The sequence below is a fragment of the Marmota marmota genome, unplaced genomic scaffold, assembly GCF_001458135.2.
Source record: "Marmota marmota marmota unplaced genomic scaffold, marMar, whole genome shotgun sequence".
NCBI lineage: Eukaryota > Metazoa > Chordata > Mammalia > Rodentia > Sciuridae > Marmota > Marmota marmota.
In genome coordinates, this window is record NW_025999946.1 from 2,414,137 (window position 1) to 2,430,127 (window position 15,991).

Sequence of the window (15,991 nt, forward strand, 5' to 3'; positions counted from 1 at the left end):
CCGGGCTGTGCCCCATAATGTCCTGCATGGCTTGTGTGTATGATTTATTGAATGCCGTCCTGGACTTGACATGCTAGAACTTTATTTACCATCATTGTCCTTAGTCACTAGTGTGGTGATCCTGCTATACCTGTGTTCAGGTAATACCAACTTTCTAAACCAATACAGAGCACAGGAAAAGAGAGAAAAGTCTGGTTTTTATTACTGTATCATATAATACTGCATATATATATATATATATATATATANAAGAGAGAGATGGAGGTGGGAGGGAAGAGGGAAAGGGGAATAGAAAGTAAGAGAGAGAGGGAGGGAGACTCTTTTGTGGGGGCGGGGGTACCAGGGATTGAACTCAGGGGCATTCAACCACTGAGTCACATTCCAAGTCCTACTTTGTATTTTATTTAGAGACAGGATCTCACTGAGTTGCTTAATGCCTTGCTTTTTGCTGAGGCTGGCTTTGAACTTGAGATTCTCCTGTCTCAACCTCACAAGCCACCAGGATTACAGGAGTGTGCCACCTCACCGGGCCTAACTATTTCTTGATAGTGTAAAAAACATCATAAAACATCTGGGCCCTCTACCTTCTGGGAGGTGAGGATAATTTGTAGCTTTTGGTACATATACATTTTTTTTCTTCACAACTCTGTTATAATTTTATGTTCCCCTAGAAAATCATTCTATTTCAGAGATTTTATGGAATGAACAACAAGAAAAAGTTTTTATAAAGTAGAGAAAATGAATAGTTTGTCCCTTAGGAGTTTCCTTCCCCACTGGCCTCTGTGTAACTGGGAGTTGCTGTCTGGACATCTCTGGGCCTCTCTGGGTGCAGCAGGCCACTGGTTAAAGCTCCCCGCTGGTGAGGTCAGCCCTGGCCTCTTGAGGGGTTGAAACCCTGTGGAGTTTATGGCTTTCCCCTTGAGCAAGCAGCTTGTGGTCTCAGAATTCTGAATGCAGATTATGTCCCCTTTACTCTCTGCCACATCATTCCTTCTCAAAACTCTGATTCATTCATGGAGTGCACAAGTATTTACGGAGCAACTAACTGAAGCCAGACACTATTTCAGGTGTCCTGGAAATATAACCATGAGTTAAATAGACATTAGTCCCTCCCTGAGGAAAGCTGATGTGTAGATGAGATGGCAAGTAAATTAGATGTTAGTGCATCATGCAGGGGAGAAAAGGAAAAGCAGGCAAAAAGAGTAGTTTCAGGGATGATGTGAGAGGACATGTAGTCTTAGGTATGGTGGGCAGGAAGGTCCAACTGAACAGAGGTGACATAAGTAAAAACCTGGAGGAGGTGAGGAGTGTACCATGTGGAGTTCTAGAGAAGAGTGTTCCAGGCAGGGAGGACAGAATGTGCAAAGGCCCTAGGGCAGGAATATGCCTGGATACAGGGCTCACTGAGGACAGCCAGACCAGGAGAAAAATGGTAGTAGTCCTGGTAGGAGACCATCAGATCCAAAAGGAGATGATGTGTTTAGTAGGGGAGGGTTGTGGTGTCACTTTTGGTCTTTGAAGTCCTTTGCCTTTTGTCCTGTATGAATGGGAGCATTGGAGAATTCTGAACTAAGACCTGCAAGGGGCCATTAGGAAGAAGCTGCTGTATACTATTGCCTGAGGATGCAAACCACAGACCAAGATCTGAGGCTAAAACGTCAACTGATGGTTTTTGCCCATGTAGGACCTTTCGTCATTTGCATTAATTAAATCAAACACCATGAAAATGATCTGTACAAGGCAGTCAAAGCCCACCACTGTTCAGTTCCCAAGACTCTTCCTCCTATACCATCCTGGGTCCCCTTTGCAGGGAGACGTTCCCCTCTGGTCTCTGTGCTGGACAAGCTGTTGTCCTGAGGACCAGTCTGTTTCCTGTTTACACAGACACTACCAGGCTGATGGCTGCTCCCTGCTTGCTTCTGTTAAGGTGCTCAGAGCTGGATCATTGGGTTCCCTCTCCAAGGTTATGGATCTGGACCTGTGGCCACTGCGTTCACAGCATTTCTAGCCTCATTTTCATAAGCCTGAGTTAAAGAAAAGCTTATATCATATAACACTTTTGTAAGTCAGTAGAATATGTCAAACAAGCAAATAGTATAGGATATAAATACCATCACTTTAAAAAAAAATTTAGGTGCTTTTTTCCCCCACATTTTTTTTTTTGGCAGGTACTAGGGATTGAACTCAGGGGCACTTGGCCACTTAGCCACATCTCCAGCCCTGTTTTGTATTTTATTTAGACACAGGGTCTCACTGAGTTGCTTAGTGCCTTACTGTTGTTGAGGTTGGCTTTGAACTCATGATCCTCCTGTCTCAGCCTCCAGAGCCACTGGGATTAAAGGCATGCACTTTTGCATCTTCTCCCTTTTTAAACCTCCATGGGTTTGATCCTCCCCACCCCACCCCGCAACATCTGCCATGTGCTTGAAATTAATTTTTTCTCATTACCAGAACTTCCACTCTGGGCCAGTTAGCCACTCCTTTTTTTAAGCAGGAGGTAACCAAGATCTCTGGAGACCCCACTGCTTTCTCCCACCAAGAGCATTGGACTCCCCTTTACTGTCTGCAGAGGGACTAGAATAGTCTTCCCCCAACCCCAGGTTGCAGCTGTCTGCCAATTCAGTCCAGTTCCACTTGGCACCACTTTGGCAATGGGGGGACCCTGTATAAAATGCTTTCAAAAATATGCAAAAGGAAATTCCCTTGGAACTCGGTGTGATATTTAGTGTGTCATAAACCTGTGAAAGTTGGACTTTTGTGAATAATTTTTTTTTTGTATGGGGGATGTCAAGGCATCAAACCCCATGACTAACTTAGGATGTTTTTGACTCATGAATTTGACTTCAATAGAAATAGTTTACTTTTTAGTATTAAAATGCAATGATACTTTTAAAAAATTCCTTGATTCTATTTTCCTTCTCTGCCTTTCTTTTGCTGCCTAGAAACTTGAACTCTTCCATTCAAGAGAGAGGGTGAATTTAGAAAGAACAGACATTCATCCTGATGTTAGTGAAAATGGAATTATTTAATTTTTTTTATCCCACAGTTGTAGGATATGATATCTTAATGATTTTTTTTCTTTTTGATTGGGAGAAAAGTATAACAGAAAGAAAACAGAAAGTACTGTGGACTATATTTTTGGGGGGACTGAAAATAAAGAAATTCTAATACCTCTGGAGGCTGAGGCAGGAGGATTAGGAATTCAAAGCCAGCCTCAGCAATTTAGTGAGGCCCTAAGCAACTTAGTGAAACCCTGTGTTTAAATAAAACATAAAAAATGACTGGGGATGTTGCTCAGTGGTTAAGCATGCCTCGTTTCAATCCCTGGTACAAAAAAAAAAAAAAAAGAAATCCATCAAAAACATAAGGTTATCCGATTTATTCTTAATCTGCTTTTAGCACAAGAATGACTGTGAATGATCTCAATTCCCAGTATTTTTCCAAGACAAACTCCTGACAGACCAGCAGGGAACTTAGAAGCAGTGCTTTAAATTTGAGCTTGTCAAGGAGAAGGGAGCCCCCTCAGCCCTGGGGCCTTACCTTTACATGGTTCAAAACAGGTCACCTTTAAAGCAAAGTCAGTTTACCAAACGGGATTAAAGCAGCCAGACATCAGAATGAAGCAACAAGGTACTGCCTTCTTTTTCTTCTGCAAGGACTTCATGTCCCTTCAGTTCTGGACAGCTCAACTCCAACAGCAGACTGTGGATGTAAAATCCATGCTTTAAAAATAATGCCCCTCTCTTTCTTTCCAGGTTTGAGATTTTTAAGAGCTCTCAGACTGATACAGTTTTCAGAAATTCTGCAGTTTCTGAATATCCTTAAAACAAGGTAAGATGTTTTTTACTTGCATTTTTACCCCATTCCAGCCCCCTGTGCCAACTGGTAGATATCAGCTGTGTTTGTTTCCACCACAGTAAAGAGTTATGTTACTCATAGGAAGAGTGACCTGATGCAGAGATGGAGAGAAGCCCTCCAGTAGGGCTTGGGTTGCCCTCTTCTGCAGGGCCAGAGAACTGTATGGTAAAAAGAGAGCCCACAGTTGTGAATTTGGGGAAGCAGGGATAGTTTAGGGGGACATGACTGACATTGGGGTGCCAAGTGGAGTTGCTCAGAGGTGAGCTGTGGCATCACGGAGAGAGGTACGCAGCAGATGAGGGATGGATTTGCTCATTGCTTGGGTTGTCCTTGCTGCCAGGTCCTAAATCGCCCCTTTATTACACCACTAAACAAGAAATTGAACTTGGCCGTAAAGGCAAGAGAAGCAATGCTCTTTGAGAGGCAATCACCAACCTCACACAACAAACAGAAAATCATTTGATTTCTAAGTACATTTAAGATGTTCACTTTATATCTATAGAGCCCTGGGGGCTTGCTCTGAGAATTGCCTTTTGGGGAAACCCTAAAAACCGGCAGCCCAATGCATCATGACTACTGCTTCTGCTGACTTTGTTATGATCTGGAAAGCACAAGTGGACCAGGAGCGGGAACCCCCCGGGATCCCTTGCCTGATGACCTGCGGGCCCACAGAGCTGGCCTGGGCCCATGGCTGTGTTGATGAATAAACTAATAAAAGCAGTGAGATGCACTCTAATGGAGAATAAGTGCAGCTCATCAATTTCTCTTCTAGGAAATTACACTCTGAGACGCTCCCTTCTAATGTGCCCTTTCTCTTTGGTTGGCCTTATTGTGTTTGATACATGATTGGAAACAGGACGCCTCTGCATTGAGTGATTTATAATGAACACCCCCTGCCTTCCTGGGGGCTGGCTTTGGCTTCGTTTCCTCAGGTGGGGAGGCTGGGACACAGCATCCTGAATCTGACAAGTCAATGATTTCAGCCGACTGATGACTTTCTTCTTTGGGTGTTGGGGGTTTTTGTTTGTTTATTGTGTTTAAGTTCGAAACAAAAACTATCCATCTGTGTGACTGTCTGTAAAGTTCACTTTCTATTAGCCAAGTCAAGAAGGAAAAAGAGTATCAAATGCCCTTGAGGTCTTTGAAAGTGCACCTCATTCCCCTTTACACTTCATTATCCTGAGGTAAGAATCTGTTGGGTCTCTATTAGTGGGTAATATTATTCAGAAATAGTGAATATTGTTATCCTTTTTATCTTCCTCTGAGCAACAATGGCCTCGATTTCTATCTTTTTATGGCTTTTCTATGCAATAGACTCATAGTGCTCTTCAAATCTAAATGACCAACACAGTTAGCAGCATTGGTATGACTAACATTTCCACCAGTCTGTAGTTTTAAAGGTAGAATCATCAGTGAGTATCCAGTATCAAGCACAGGGAGTCCTGTTCTTAGAGCCATTTTCTTTCTCTCTCTGTCTCTGTCTCTCTTTCTTTTTCTGGTAGAGATGAAGTTATCCTTTTTTAGTAGGAATGAAGTTATATGGAATCATTCATTCTCTAGCATAGGGTCTCTTCTTCTTTCACATTTACCTGATAAATAAGGGGGATTTTTAAAAAAATTATCCGACACCAGTATTTTAAGAAGGTTCCAGAACTCTGAGGAACAACATGGAGAGAACTGTGTTCTCACACTTCTCACATACTCTGTGCATCCTTTTTGGATTGTGGGGAATGACGGACCCTCTGAATATCTTTTTCTGATTCTTAGCTAGGACATTTATTACTTTCCATTCTTTGGCAAAGACTCCTTTCCTTGGAGGCAGGAAGAGCTCTGTAGCCCTGGACAACAGTCCACGTGGTAACTGTATAGCAGGGAACACTTTATTTTCTCAATGCAGAAGGGACACATTGGGAGCAGCCAGCTAGGGGAAGGGTTGTACTGTATGCTGGGAGAGAGTGGCAGGCAGGTTGGGCATCTGCCATCCTGGCTCCCAGACAGCATTTCCCCAGCACCCCACATCCCCCTGAAGCAATATCTCCTATTGTTAGAAGGTGCTTTTCATCACAACCACACAATTTAGATGTTCTGTGTTCCCATTGTTGATAATCACATCTGGGAGGCTGAGAGGATCCAGCAGGCCAGGAGTGAGCTTCCTTGTGTGTCAACAGCAAGGTGAGGGGTAGGATCAAGTCCCACTGGCAGCCGACTCACTGAGGGAGGGAGCCCAGAGCCAGCCTGCCTGGTGGAGCTGCTGGAAGGTGCCCGGGGAGGAATAGAGCCAGGCTTGGCATGAGGCGGGGGGTGGAGGGGGCAAGGAGAAGAAGGGGGGTGTCTAGGGTAAACCTGGGAGAAAACCAGGTGTCTGTCATTCCAGTGGGACTGGGATTGAGTAGAGGGTGGGGTGACTTCCCATGGGGAAGCTGTGCAGAGCACACAGGTGAACTGCATGGCACGAGTGGACCTTGGGGCAGTTTTGTGCTCCTGAACACTGGGTTCTGGGGTGGATAAAGGAGGATGAGTTTGGCTGGCCAAGGCTGATCACCAGGCACAGATGAAAACTCCACCAAGTTGTGAGAACTCCAGAAGTTTCAGGAGAGCCCTCAGCCCAAGCTCTCCAGCTGTTCCCCTACCTTCCTTCTGTGCACCCTGAGCCCAGATCCCAGAGCTCTGGCTGCAGAGAAGGAGAAACCCTGGCTTTTGGAGGGCTTTGGCCTGTGAGAGATTCTCCTCTCTCTTTGTTCTCAAGGACTGCTTTCACAGTGACCTTGCAGGAGACGGGGTGGAGCCACAGAATGGACTTTAGGGAGATTGTGTCGGCTTTCTCTGGCTGCAAATCCCTGCCAATCTTGCTATTAGACGAGGATGAAGACTTTGGAAATGTGATTTGAAATAATGATCTGAAACTACTGTTTCATTTTCTGTTCTTGAGCTGCCTCATTCAGCTAAAAGCTGGAAGAAACAGGGCAAAGAAGTATATGGGGGAGAGGGGAGTGATAAAGAATTAAAGGGACAGCAGAGAGGCAATGGGAGTAAACAGGTTGACAGAGGCAAGTCCTGTATGTGTGACCAGCATCGGGGCAGTTCTTCAAACTGCAAGGCAATGAAAATAGTCCATATCCTGAAAAATGGCCTGTTCAAGGCAGACTGGGAGATTCTGTCATTGTCTTAACCTTTGGAAGGTCCTTAGCCACCCGGCACTGATAAGCCAGCTTACAGGTGCTGGGCCACTTATTCTACAGTCAGAGCAAAGGAAACAGCTCTGCCTCAGGGCCAGAGGTCCGCGCCACACTGAATGTGGAAGATAGCGATGATTGGAATGTGCATCACCTAAAGATCTTTTTTTTTTTCTTTTTCAAAATGAAAATTGCCTTATTGTATCCTCATCGGCTAAAGTAAAGCTGTCCCTACAGCAGGCCACATTGAGGTAACCATTATTCTCTACCTTGTTACTTTTATTTCCCATATACACATATCGTCATGTACCTAACCAATACATTTTGAAAGGGAATTTTGGAAATTAAAACTTTACTACACGTAGTATGACCTGAGAAATGGCCCCAGGGCAAAGTTTACTAAAAATATTGGACATAGAGACTGGAAGGAGTGAAATAGAGGCCAAATTTTGGATTCATGGATTGTACTGAGAGCAGGATAGACTGTTAAAGGATTTTAATCAGGAGAGGAAATGTAGTCAGACTTACCTTCTAAAAAGACCCACTATTTCACAAGTTGTTAAGAGAGTAGCTTTGAAGTGTCTAAGACCTTGTAGACTATGAGACGAGACAGGGACAGTAGTCCAGGAAATAGGTACCAGGGCATGGCCTTAAATGGTAAGAGGGGACCTAGAGATGACAGAGAGGTAGAATTGATAGGATTTGATTTCACTTCACTCCATGTCTTATAGCTCAAATCCTTCATCTCTGTGTGGCCCAGTCCAGTTGACTTTTCACAGTTGGGATATTTTACATTTATCCAGCAAAGATAATAGTCAAACAAAATAAAGCTACTGGCACCTGGCAGTACCCTCAACCAGAAAAAATGGAGAAATTGGGCAACAAGCACAAATTTGTGCTTCCTTGCGAAAGCTGGATGATCTTTTCAGTGTCAACCCTGGCATGGCTTATTAAGTTCATGGAGGGAAATGATGGCCCTGGGCATCCCTGGGTTTACATCTACAGTATCAAGAGTCAGGCTTTCTCTCCCTGCATCCCCAGAATCTTGGAAAAGATCTCTGAGGTACCAGATTCCTGGGCCTGCCTGATGATGATTTTCTGTGTCTGTTAATGTGAATTAATCTGATGGCCAGTGACAGTTCATGGGATGCAGACTTAGAAATCATAATGGAAGGACAAGAATGATTTTCTTTTGATCGGTCAGATTTTCATGATAGGATCACAGTCTCTCCTTCCTTCAAGGCATAGGAAAGAGACTGGAATCTGAAGTGTTCTATGCATTCCAACCATTGGTCACTTCATGTTTATCCAGACCCTTGGGCTTGGCCATAAGGTTATGATGCCGCTCCTTCTGCCACCGGAGCATGCAATTCTTCTCCTGGAAACCCCTTCCTCCTTCTGAGGAGACATACTCAAGCTGTCCAGGGACCCATCTCAGAGAATGGAGAAGGTCCACTCAGGCTTAATCTTGCATCTTTTGCACACAGCTTTTAGAAGATTGCTTGGTTGTAGAATTTAATTTGGAAAGTAAATTCCAGATACTGGGGATCTGTGATGATGCTGATGTCATAAAAGTAATCAGATTTCAGTGCCGAACATGAACTCTTTCAGCAGCTCTGATTAAATGTTCTACACACAGCAAGAACTTCCTTAAGTACCATTAATATCACTGTGACAATCATTTAGAGATTAATAATCACCATATTTAGGTCATTTTTCCAAAGCACTGAGAGACTCAGAGATGGCAATAGAGATAATATTTTGAAAGGACAGTGCATGGTCGTTGAGCACACACTGTTTGCTTGGATGCTGAGGATTTGGGAGGGTGTAAGTGACCCAACTTGGTGTTTTAACTATCCCCAGAGAAGACAGCAGTGCAGACCTCCCTAGGACCTCTGGCTACCGGTTCTTCATCTGTTTCTTACTCTCTAATGTTTGGGCACACCTTAGAAGGCTTACGGGTTAGGGGCAGGGGAATGTTCTGCTCTGCTTTGGCTGAGCATGGAGAAACTAGTTGAGAACACCAGTGTGGTATTGATGCAGCCCAAGCAGGTTCACCTGGCTCCTTCCTGGGCAGGCTTGCTTCCCCTGATAGGACTCACCAGGTGAGTCCATTAGATCTGTTTGTCTTGTTGCCACCCTGCCTATCTCTGGTTGACAGGGGTGTCCTTCCACAAAAGGACTTCAGAAGCCAGTGAGGAGGCCTCTTGGTCTGGCCAATTGTTCTCAGAAGCAGAAAAGCAAGAGTTACATTGTCTCTCAGCTCTAGGGGAGATGTAGATGGAAGGCATTAAGCACTATATTTGTTAGTTGGTGACCCCATTCATAGCCACAGACACTGCTTAGGTGTGTGTATGTGGTGGGGTGGGGGGGGGTAGCATGACCCATGGTGGCTGGGATAAGGGTCGAAGGGTTGAAGGTCAGGATTTGCTTGCCTTTGGAAATGCCAGCCTTCTACCAGAGCTAATTGCAGGGTCAGGTGACAATGTGGGTGTCACAGGAGATGTCTCATGTGGGTGTCTCGTGGAGATAGCCCCATATCACCTTTGGAGACCCCATCAACCGTTATGTTCTCAGGGAGTATCCTGAATACAGCAGCACTTCTATTTCAGGGAGATGGGTTTTGATTGCAAGTAACAGAATATAAGAGGGAGCTGACTGACACCAGGCAAGTCTGCACCCAGGGGTTCAGATTTGTGTCCTTGGGATTCTGACTCTTTCTCCATCTGTTTGGGATTTTATTCTCAGGTAGACTTTCTCCAGGGCAGAGGGTCTACTAGAGCTTCAGGCTTATATTCTTTACCCCCAAATCTGAAATGGAGAAAGACTCTCTCCCACTCAGTTCCTGGTAAATGTCTCTGATAGGACCTGTATAGACAGATGGGAAGACGCTCTGGCTGAGTGAGAGCACCAGCATAGCTATGATACACAGACTGTGAAGACAGCTTCAAAAGTCCACAAGGAGGTGAGGTAGGAGAGTCTGGGACTTCACAGGGTGTTGACAACAGAAGGGCAGAGTTGGGCATCACTTGTCAGTCCATGTCAATGGAAAGCCTTGAGACAGGAATTGGCCTGCTGAGAGCAGCACCCAAGGAGCTGTCCCCTATTGGGGTGAGCTTAGTGGAAGGGTACAGAGGAAGAGACCAGTTCACTCAGGACATATTCATGGTCAGTATACTGGGCACCAGGAACCCACTGTCCCTGGGATCCAGACAGACAAGTCTCCTTTTCTCATGGAGCTTAAAATTCAGTGAGTTCCAGTTGATCCATTCAAGGAACACCGGTGGATGCAAAAACTGTTAGTCATCAGGTGGTTGGGAGATAGGCTGTTCATATGGTCTCAGTCTCACCCCAAGGTGGTGTATTGAGCACAAAGGGAAGTGGTAACCTTCAGGGGAGCCATCTCCCCTCCCCACTTCATCCTGAGTGGACCTAGGTCATCATCAAATTGGGATTTCCTGATGTGAGGCCATTCCAGCAGAAATTCTTAACAGAAATATTTAAATACCATCTAATCATGGAGAAACAGGTAAATCTGGAATGTAGAGCATTTTGTAAGACAGCCTGGTTTACACAAAATTAAATGTCACTAAAAAACAATTTTCAAAGGACAGGGGAGTGCTACTTGTAGATTAAAAGAGTCTAAAGAAGGGATTGGCAAAGTATCACTCATGGGTTCGTCCAGCCTAATACCTGTTCTTGTAATTAAGGTTTTATTGGAACACAGACACACCCATTATGTTACATATTGTCTACAGCTACTTTTGAATTACAGCTGCAGAATTGAGTAGTTTCAACCTAGATTCTGAGGCCTGCAATGCCTAAAATATTAACTATCTGTCCCTATACAGAAAAGTTTCCTGACCCCTGGATTAAAGCCATACAATAGGCATCTGCAGAGTATGAGCCTCAGTGAGTTCCTGGATTAGGGTGGGGGAGATGAGAACATCAATAAACAATTCCTGGACCACTGTGGAGACATTTAAATAGGGACAGCATGTGAGATTATGTCACCGAATTGATGTTAATTCTTTGAAGTGTGACAATGGTATTGTGATTACATTGCATAATGTCTTGGTTCTTATGGGGTGAGTGCTCAGACATTTAAAGGTCATGTTGTGTTTTGATGTCTACAACTTGTGTGTAAATGGTTTAGTCATATATATATAATGAAAGAAGAAAAGGAAAAGAGAAAACAAGAGAAAAAGAACATGTGGAGATAAAACAGATGTGCCAAATGTTAATATTAGATCAGTTTAGGTGAAAGGCATATGGGTATTTATTACACACTTGGCATTTCCCTGAGTTTTTGAAGAGTTTTCAAAACAAAAGTTAATTTTTAAAAAGCGAAATTCAAGGGGGTTCATTCAGGGACCCTTCTGAGTAGTCCAGGTGTTATCTTCCCTACAGGCCCTGTTGTGACCCTCACACCTACCCCTGTGTGTGCCACCTGCCAGGAATGAATTCCCTTCCAGTAGAGACAGCCTGCTCCGCACATAGGGGGCGCTGTCTTGCTGGCAGGCGCCTCCAGCTGGGTCTTCCCTCTAACCTGGGCTCTTTGCTTGTTGTCTCTTGCACAGTAATTCCATCAAGCTGGTGAATCTGCTCTCCATATTTATCAGCACGTGGTTGACTGCAGCCGGCTTCATCCATTTGGTAAGTGTCCTTGAAGGCCCTTCAGCTCTGGCTGGCCCGGAATAAGCCCCTCGTAGAGTCATTTTATTACCTGGAATTTTCTTTCGCTGAAGGGAAACTTCAGCTCAGTTATAGACAGAAAAGGAGGAAGCAACCGCACAATTGACTGGGTTTCCAACCTGTTTACCCTAAACTAGTTCCAAATGGTGAGTGATGTTCACACTATTAACCTGCATTTTCAGCCCACCAATACTGCAGCGGGGACTTTCCTAGATTTTCATTCTCTCTGCAATAACCCCAGAAGGCCACAAGATGGCAGTGCTTCCACAACAAACGCCCAGAAAAGGTCTGGGGACGAGGTTGGAAGTTTGACCCACATCTCTTTATAAACAACAAATTCATATCCCTCAATTTCTCTCCACTTTCCCCTTACAAAAGGCCGCCTTTTGATTCTTTTGCTTGATTACTTGTCAAGTTATTTTGTACCTCAAAAATGTTAATTCTTTTATATTAATGGCTCTTTGAAAACCTCCTATTATTAAGTCAAGCTCTTCTCACCTTCCCAAGACAAGCCACCACCACCCCCTTTTTTAGAGAGCATGACTATTGTTGGAAGCACATTTCAGACAAACATGAAGGAGCCTTATCAAACTGTGAAACGTTGACTAGAAGCCACTTGCCTTCCAGGAGCCTCATTTGCTCATTTGCCCAAGGAATCTGAGGATGAATCTGGTTATCCACCACTTGGGACCTGTAATTACCAGGCAAAGGGAGCTGGGATGGAAGTGGGGGCAGCTGGCAGTCACCAGATCTCAGGAGGCTCACCAGCCGTCTGTGGTGATGGGATCCTTGGCCAGTCTCACCCTTCATTACCCTAATTCTTGTTGTAACCAAGTGCCAAAATCACAGATGTGGAAGAAGGAGTTGTCTTTAAGAAGTCAGTGACTCCTTGTTACTATTACGTGTTACATGCAATGCTTTCTGGTTTACCAGGACAACATCATGAAAATGGCATGTAGAGGAGAATTTTTGATGTATGGAGGAAGCTAGGTCTTGGGAACATTTTGCAGAGGTGGAACTGGAGGCCTTGCTGGGGGAGGAGAGTGCTGCTGGGGGAGGGGAGTGCTGCTTATCTCAATGCCTGGTTCTTAGTAATGCAGAGTTGGTATCTGAGTAGAAATGGCCTCATCCTTGCTCCCTCCCTCCTGGGAGTACCTAAAGTACCTCTCTAGGCCACCTCACAGCCTTGTTGGCCCATCAGATATGATAGGAGGACTGGAGAGTGCCTTGTCAAGTCTAAAGCAATCCTGCTTCACCTGTTCAGTGAAGTATTGCCCTCTGCTGGTCTCCCCCCACAACTGCCGTGATTTGTGAGGAGATCAGAAACCCTATGGTCCACAAAGCTGAAAGTACTTACTCTCTGGCCCTTGACAGAAAGAGTTTGCAGGCCCTTGGTCAAAAGAGTTGTGCAAATGCAAATTGTTGCCATGAGTTCAGTCTTGGTGCTCCTCAGGAAGTTCCTGCAGCCTTAAGGGCAGAACCACTGTTGACATTTTACAAAGGAGGCAGGATCAGACTCCAGAGATGCTATTTGGGGTCCCAGCAGAAGATCTGAAGGAGTGGGATCCACAGGGCATATCCTTGGCCATAGCAATGAAATGAGGCATCCTCTGTGGAGGGTCTACTATGTCTGCAGGGAAGCGAGAGCCAGGTCCTTGGAGGCTTGGCAAGGAAAGGTCAGGAAAAGTCTCTCTGGTTCTTCCCTTGAAAAGAGCACTGTATGACAGGGCCAGAGGCAATGCCCCATTTCAGTTGGCTTCAAACCTTTAACAATGAGAAGAAAAATGGACTGAGGATGTTTTTGCCTATTTCTGTTTCTGTTTCTCTCTGCCCTCGTCAGACAGGAGGGATCTTCTATTGCTTCGCCTAGTCTTCTCTGCTATCTCCTCAGGGTTCTGAGTCCTCACATACACAGTTCAGCCCAGGGAAGCAAACATCTTTGTTGAGGGCAGTGAGCTTCAGCCAGCAGCCTGCCAGAGCTTTGGGCTTCCTGGTTCATTGTATATACTGTGTGTGTGTGTGTGTGTGTGTGTGTGTGTGTGATGTTTTTATTTTTTCTCCCTTTTCCCTTTACTTCAGGTGGAGAATTCAGGGGACCCATGGGAAAATTTCCAAAACAACCAGGCTCTTACTTACTGGGAATGTGTCTACTTACTCATGGTCACAATGTCCACTGTTGGTTATGGGGATGTTTATGCAAAAACCACGCTTGGGCGCCTCTTCATGGTCTTCTTCATCCTCGGGGGACTGGTAAAAACTCTTTATTATGATGTTGATTTTTATGGTCATTAATATTTTCTATTATCTACTTCCTTAAGGCTTTGTATTTTTATACTGTATTTCTGAGTTAGAACCAAGTGACTGCCTTAGTTATAATAAGAATGGATTTTAGATTTAATCCAAACACCAAGATGACTTCTCTGTAAATTTTTTTGGTATGTTTTGCTTGGTCCACAGACCCAGGCACATTGCCTTGCCAGGGATAGCCATTTAGCCAGGGGCAAACCTAAATCTAATTGTCTTAAGAAAGGGATGCTGTTAATAAGTGAGTGCACCTGTCTTTAGGAATAGAATTCAACAGCTGATAGTCTGCAAGGACAGTTGCTGTCACCCAACCCTGATAGATGCTGTGGATACTCTGTAGAGAGTTTGCGGTTTCAGGAGCTCCAATTCCCCCTTTATGTTCCTTCCTGAACTTCCAACAAACACTGTGGCTGGTGCCTACCCTAAAAAGAAGGGAACTCACATCAGAGAAGGGAGAGTGCTTGGTCTTGTCATGGGCACATTATCAGTAATTAGAGCACAGTTTTGTCAATAACCTGCTTTGTCTTGCAGCAACACCTGGTATGGTATTCCTCCCATTCATAAATCAGGAAGTCTTACTGTATGATCTCCCGTTCTGAAGTAAAGCACCTCCTAGCACTCTGATACACACTAATGATTGCTGCAATTTGTCTTCCAAAGTGGATTTAATTTAATGATTTAAGTTTTAACTTTTGCTAGATATGAGGTGAGTGATTCAAATCTTATTTCACATGCAGCTTTCATGTATGTACACTGCACACACATGTATATAAGTGATGCATACACACATCTCTGTATGCATAGAGCATACACATTTTAAAAATGTATGCCAATGTGTGTGTGTGTGTGTGTGTGTCTGTACATCAGCATGGCATTTCTGCAGTCTCTCCAAGGTCCCATAGATAAGGACACCCTTTATCCAGCCACAGGGTTATGTTTGTTGGACAAAACATGGCAGATTTGTGTTTCTCCTTGCTATCCTTTCCTCTCATGTGATTCCCTAAATTTACCTTTTTTTTGCCTTTTTTAGTGACTTTGTTTTGAATGACAGAATTTATTCTTTTTAAACCTTTTGGTGTTTCTTGTCTTTAATCACTCTTCAGGGCACTGATTCTCCTTTGAATTTTAATTAAAAAAAGGAAGGGTCTTGCAAGAACGCCTGCGCGTCTGTGCGTGTGCGCATGTGCGTGGGAGTGAGTTCAGTTCCAGCTTCGAACCCCCGTTTACCTACTTTTTTTTCTCAGGAAGAGGAGCTAGCTGTCAGCTTGTCTGTTCCTGTCTCCTTTGTATTTGTCTTGACTGGGATGTCTTTTTTGCTCCCTCCCCCTTGCCCCAGTTGTGCAGGTTGGCTTGTGTTTGTTGAGTCCTGTGTGTTTTCAGGATCTTGTCCTTTTTTGTCCTTTTATTTTTTGTTATGACCCAACAACATGTGAGTAGACTTTCTCAGGCCAAACCCTTTTGTGTTTTCAGATCTCAGTACCCCCCTTTCTGAAGAGGTCACCCCCTTTCTCGGGCCTGTCTTTTTAGTCTCTCTTCTGTCTCCCCTCTTCTCCTCAGGCCATGTTTGCCAGCTACGTCCCTGAAATCATAGAGTTAATAGGAAACCGCAAGAAATACGGGGGCTCCTATAGCGCGGTTAGTGGAAGAAAGTAAGTACGCCAAGAGGTTTTGCTGCTCCGCGGCGGTAGAATCCTCTCTGCATGCCATTTTTTGTTTTGGCTCTTGTTCTTTGTTTCATGCATGTAGGCAATGTTTGCCCGCTACGTGCCCGAAATTGCTGCTCTCATCCTGAATCGGAATAAATTCGGCGGGACTTTTAACAAACATGGAGGCAGAAAGTAAGTCAGTGACATCAGAGAAGATGTGGTTGAGTGACTTTCCAGAGTCCCTGGGGCGGTGACCTTGAATCCTGCCCCTCCCCAACCAACCTGGTGCTTCTGTGAGGGAAAGCCCGCAAGGTG

The 15,991-nt window shown here is 44.5% G+C and overlaps 1 protein-coding gene across 24 annotated transcripts in view; it reads left to right on the forward strand.

Annotated features, from left to right (window-relative positions):
- Nucleotides 1-15,991, forward strand: part of Kcnma1 (potassium calcium-activated channel subfamily M alpha 1) — an 888,761-nt gene that overhangs the window by 647,108 nt on the left and 225,662 nt on the right. For all 24 annotated transcript variants that reach the window (XM_048801821.1, XM_048801797.1, XM_048801798.1 and 21 more), the window contains exons 7-10: nt 3,756-3,831; nt 11,612-11,687; nt 13,806-13,976; nt 15,588-15,679. In XM_048801821.1, coding sequence (XP_048657778.1) covers nt 3,756-3,831; nt 11,612-11,687; nt 13,806-13,976; nt 15,588-15,679 — 415 coding nt within the window. The remainder of the gene's footprint in view (nt 1-3,755; nt 3,832-11,611; nt 11,688-13,805; nt 13,977-15,587; nt 15,680-15,991) is intronic.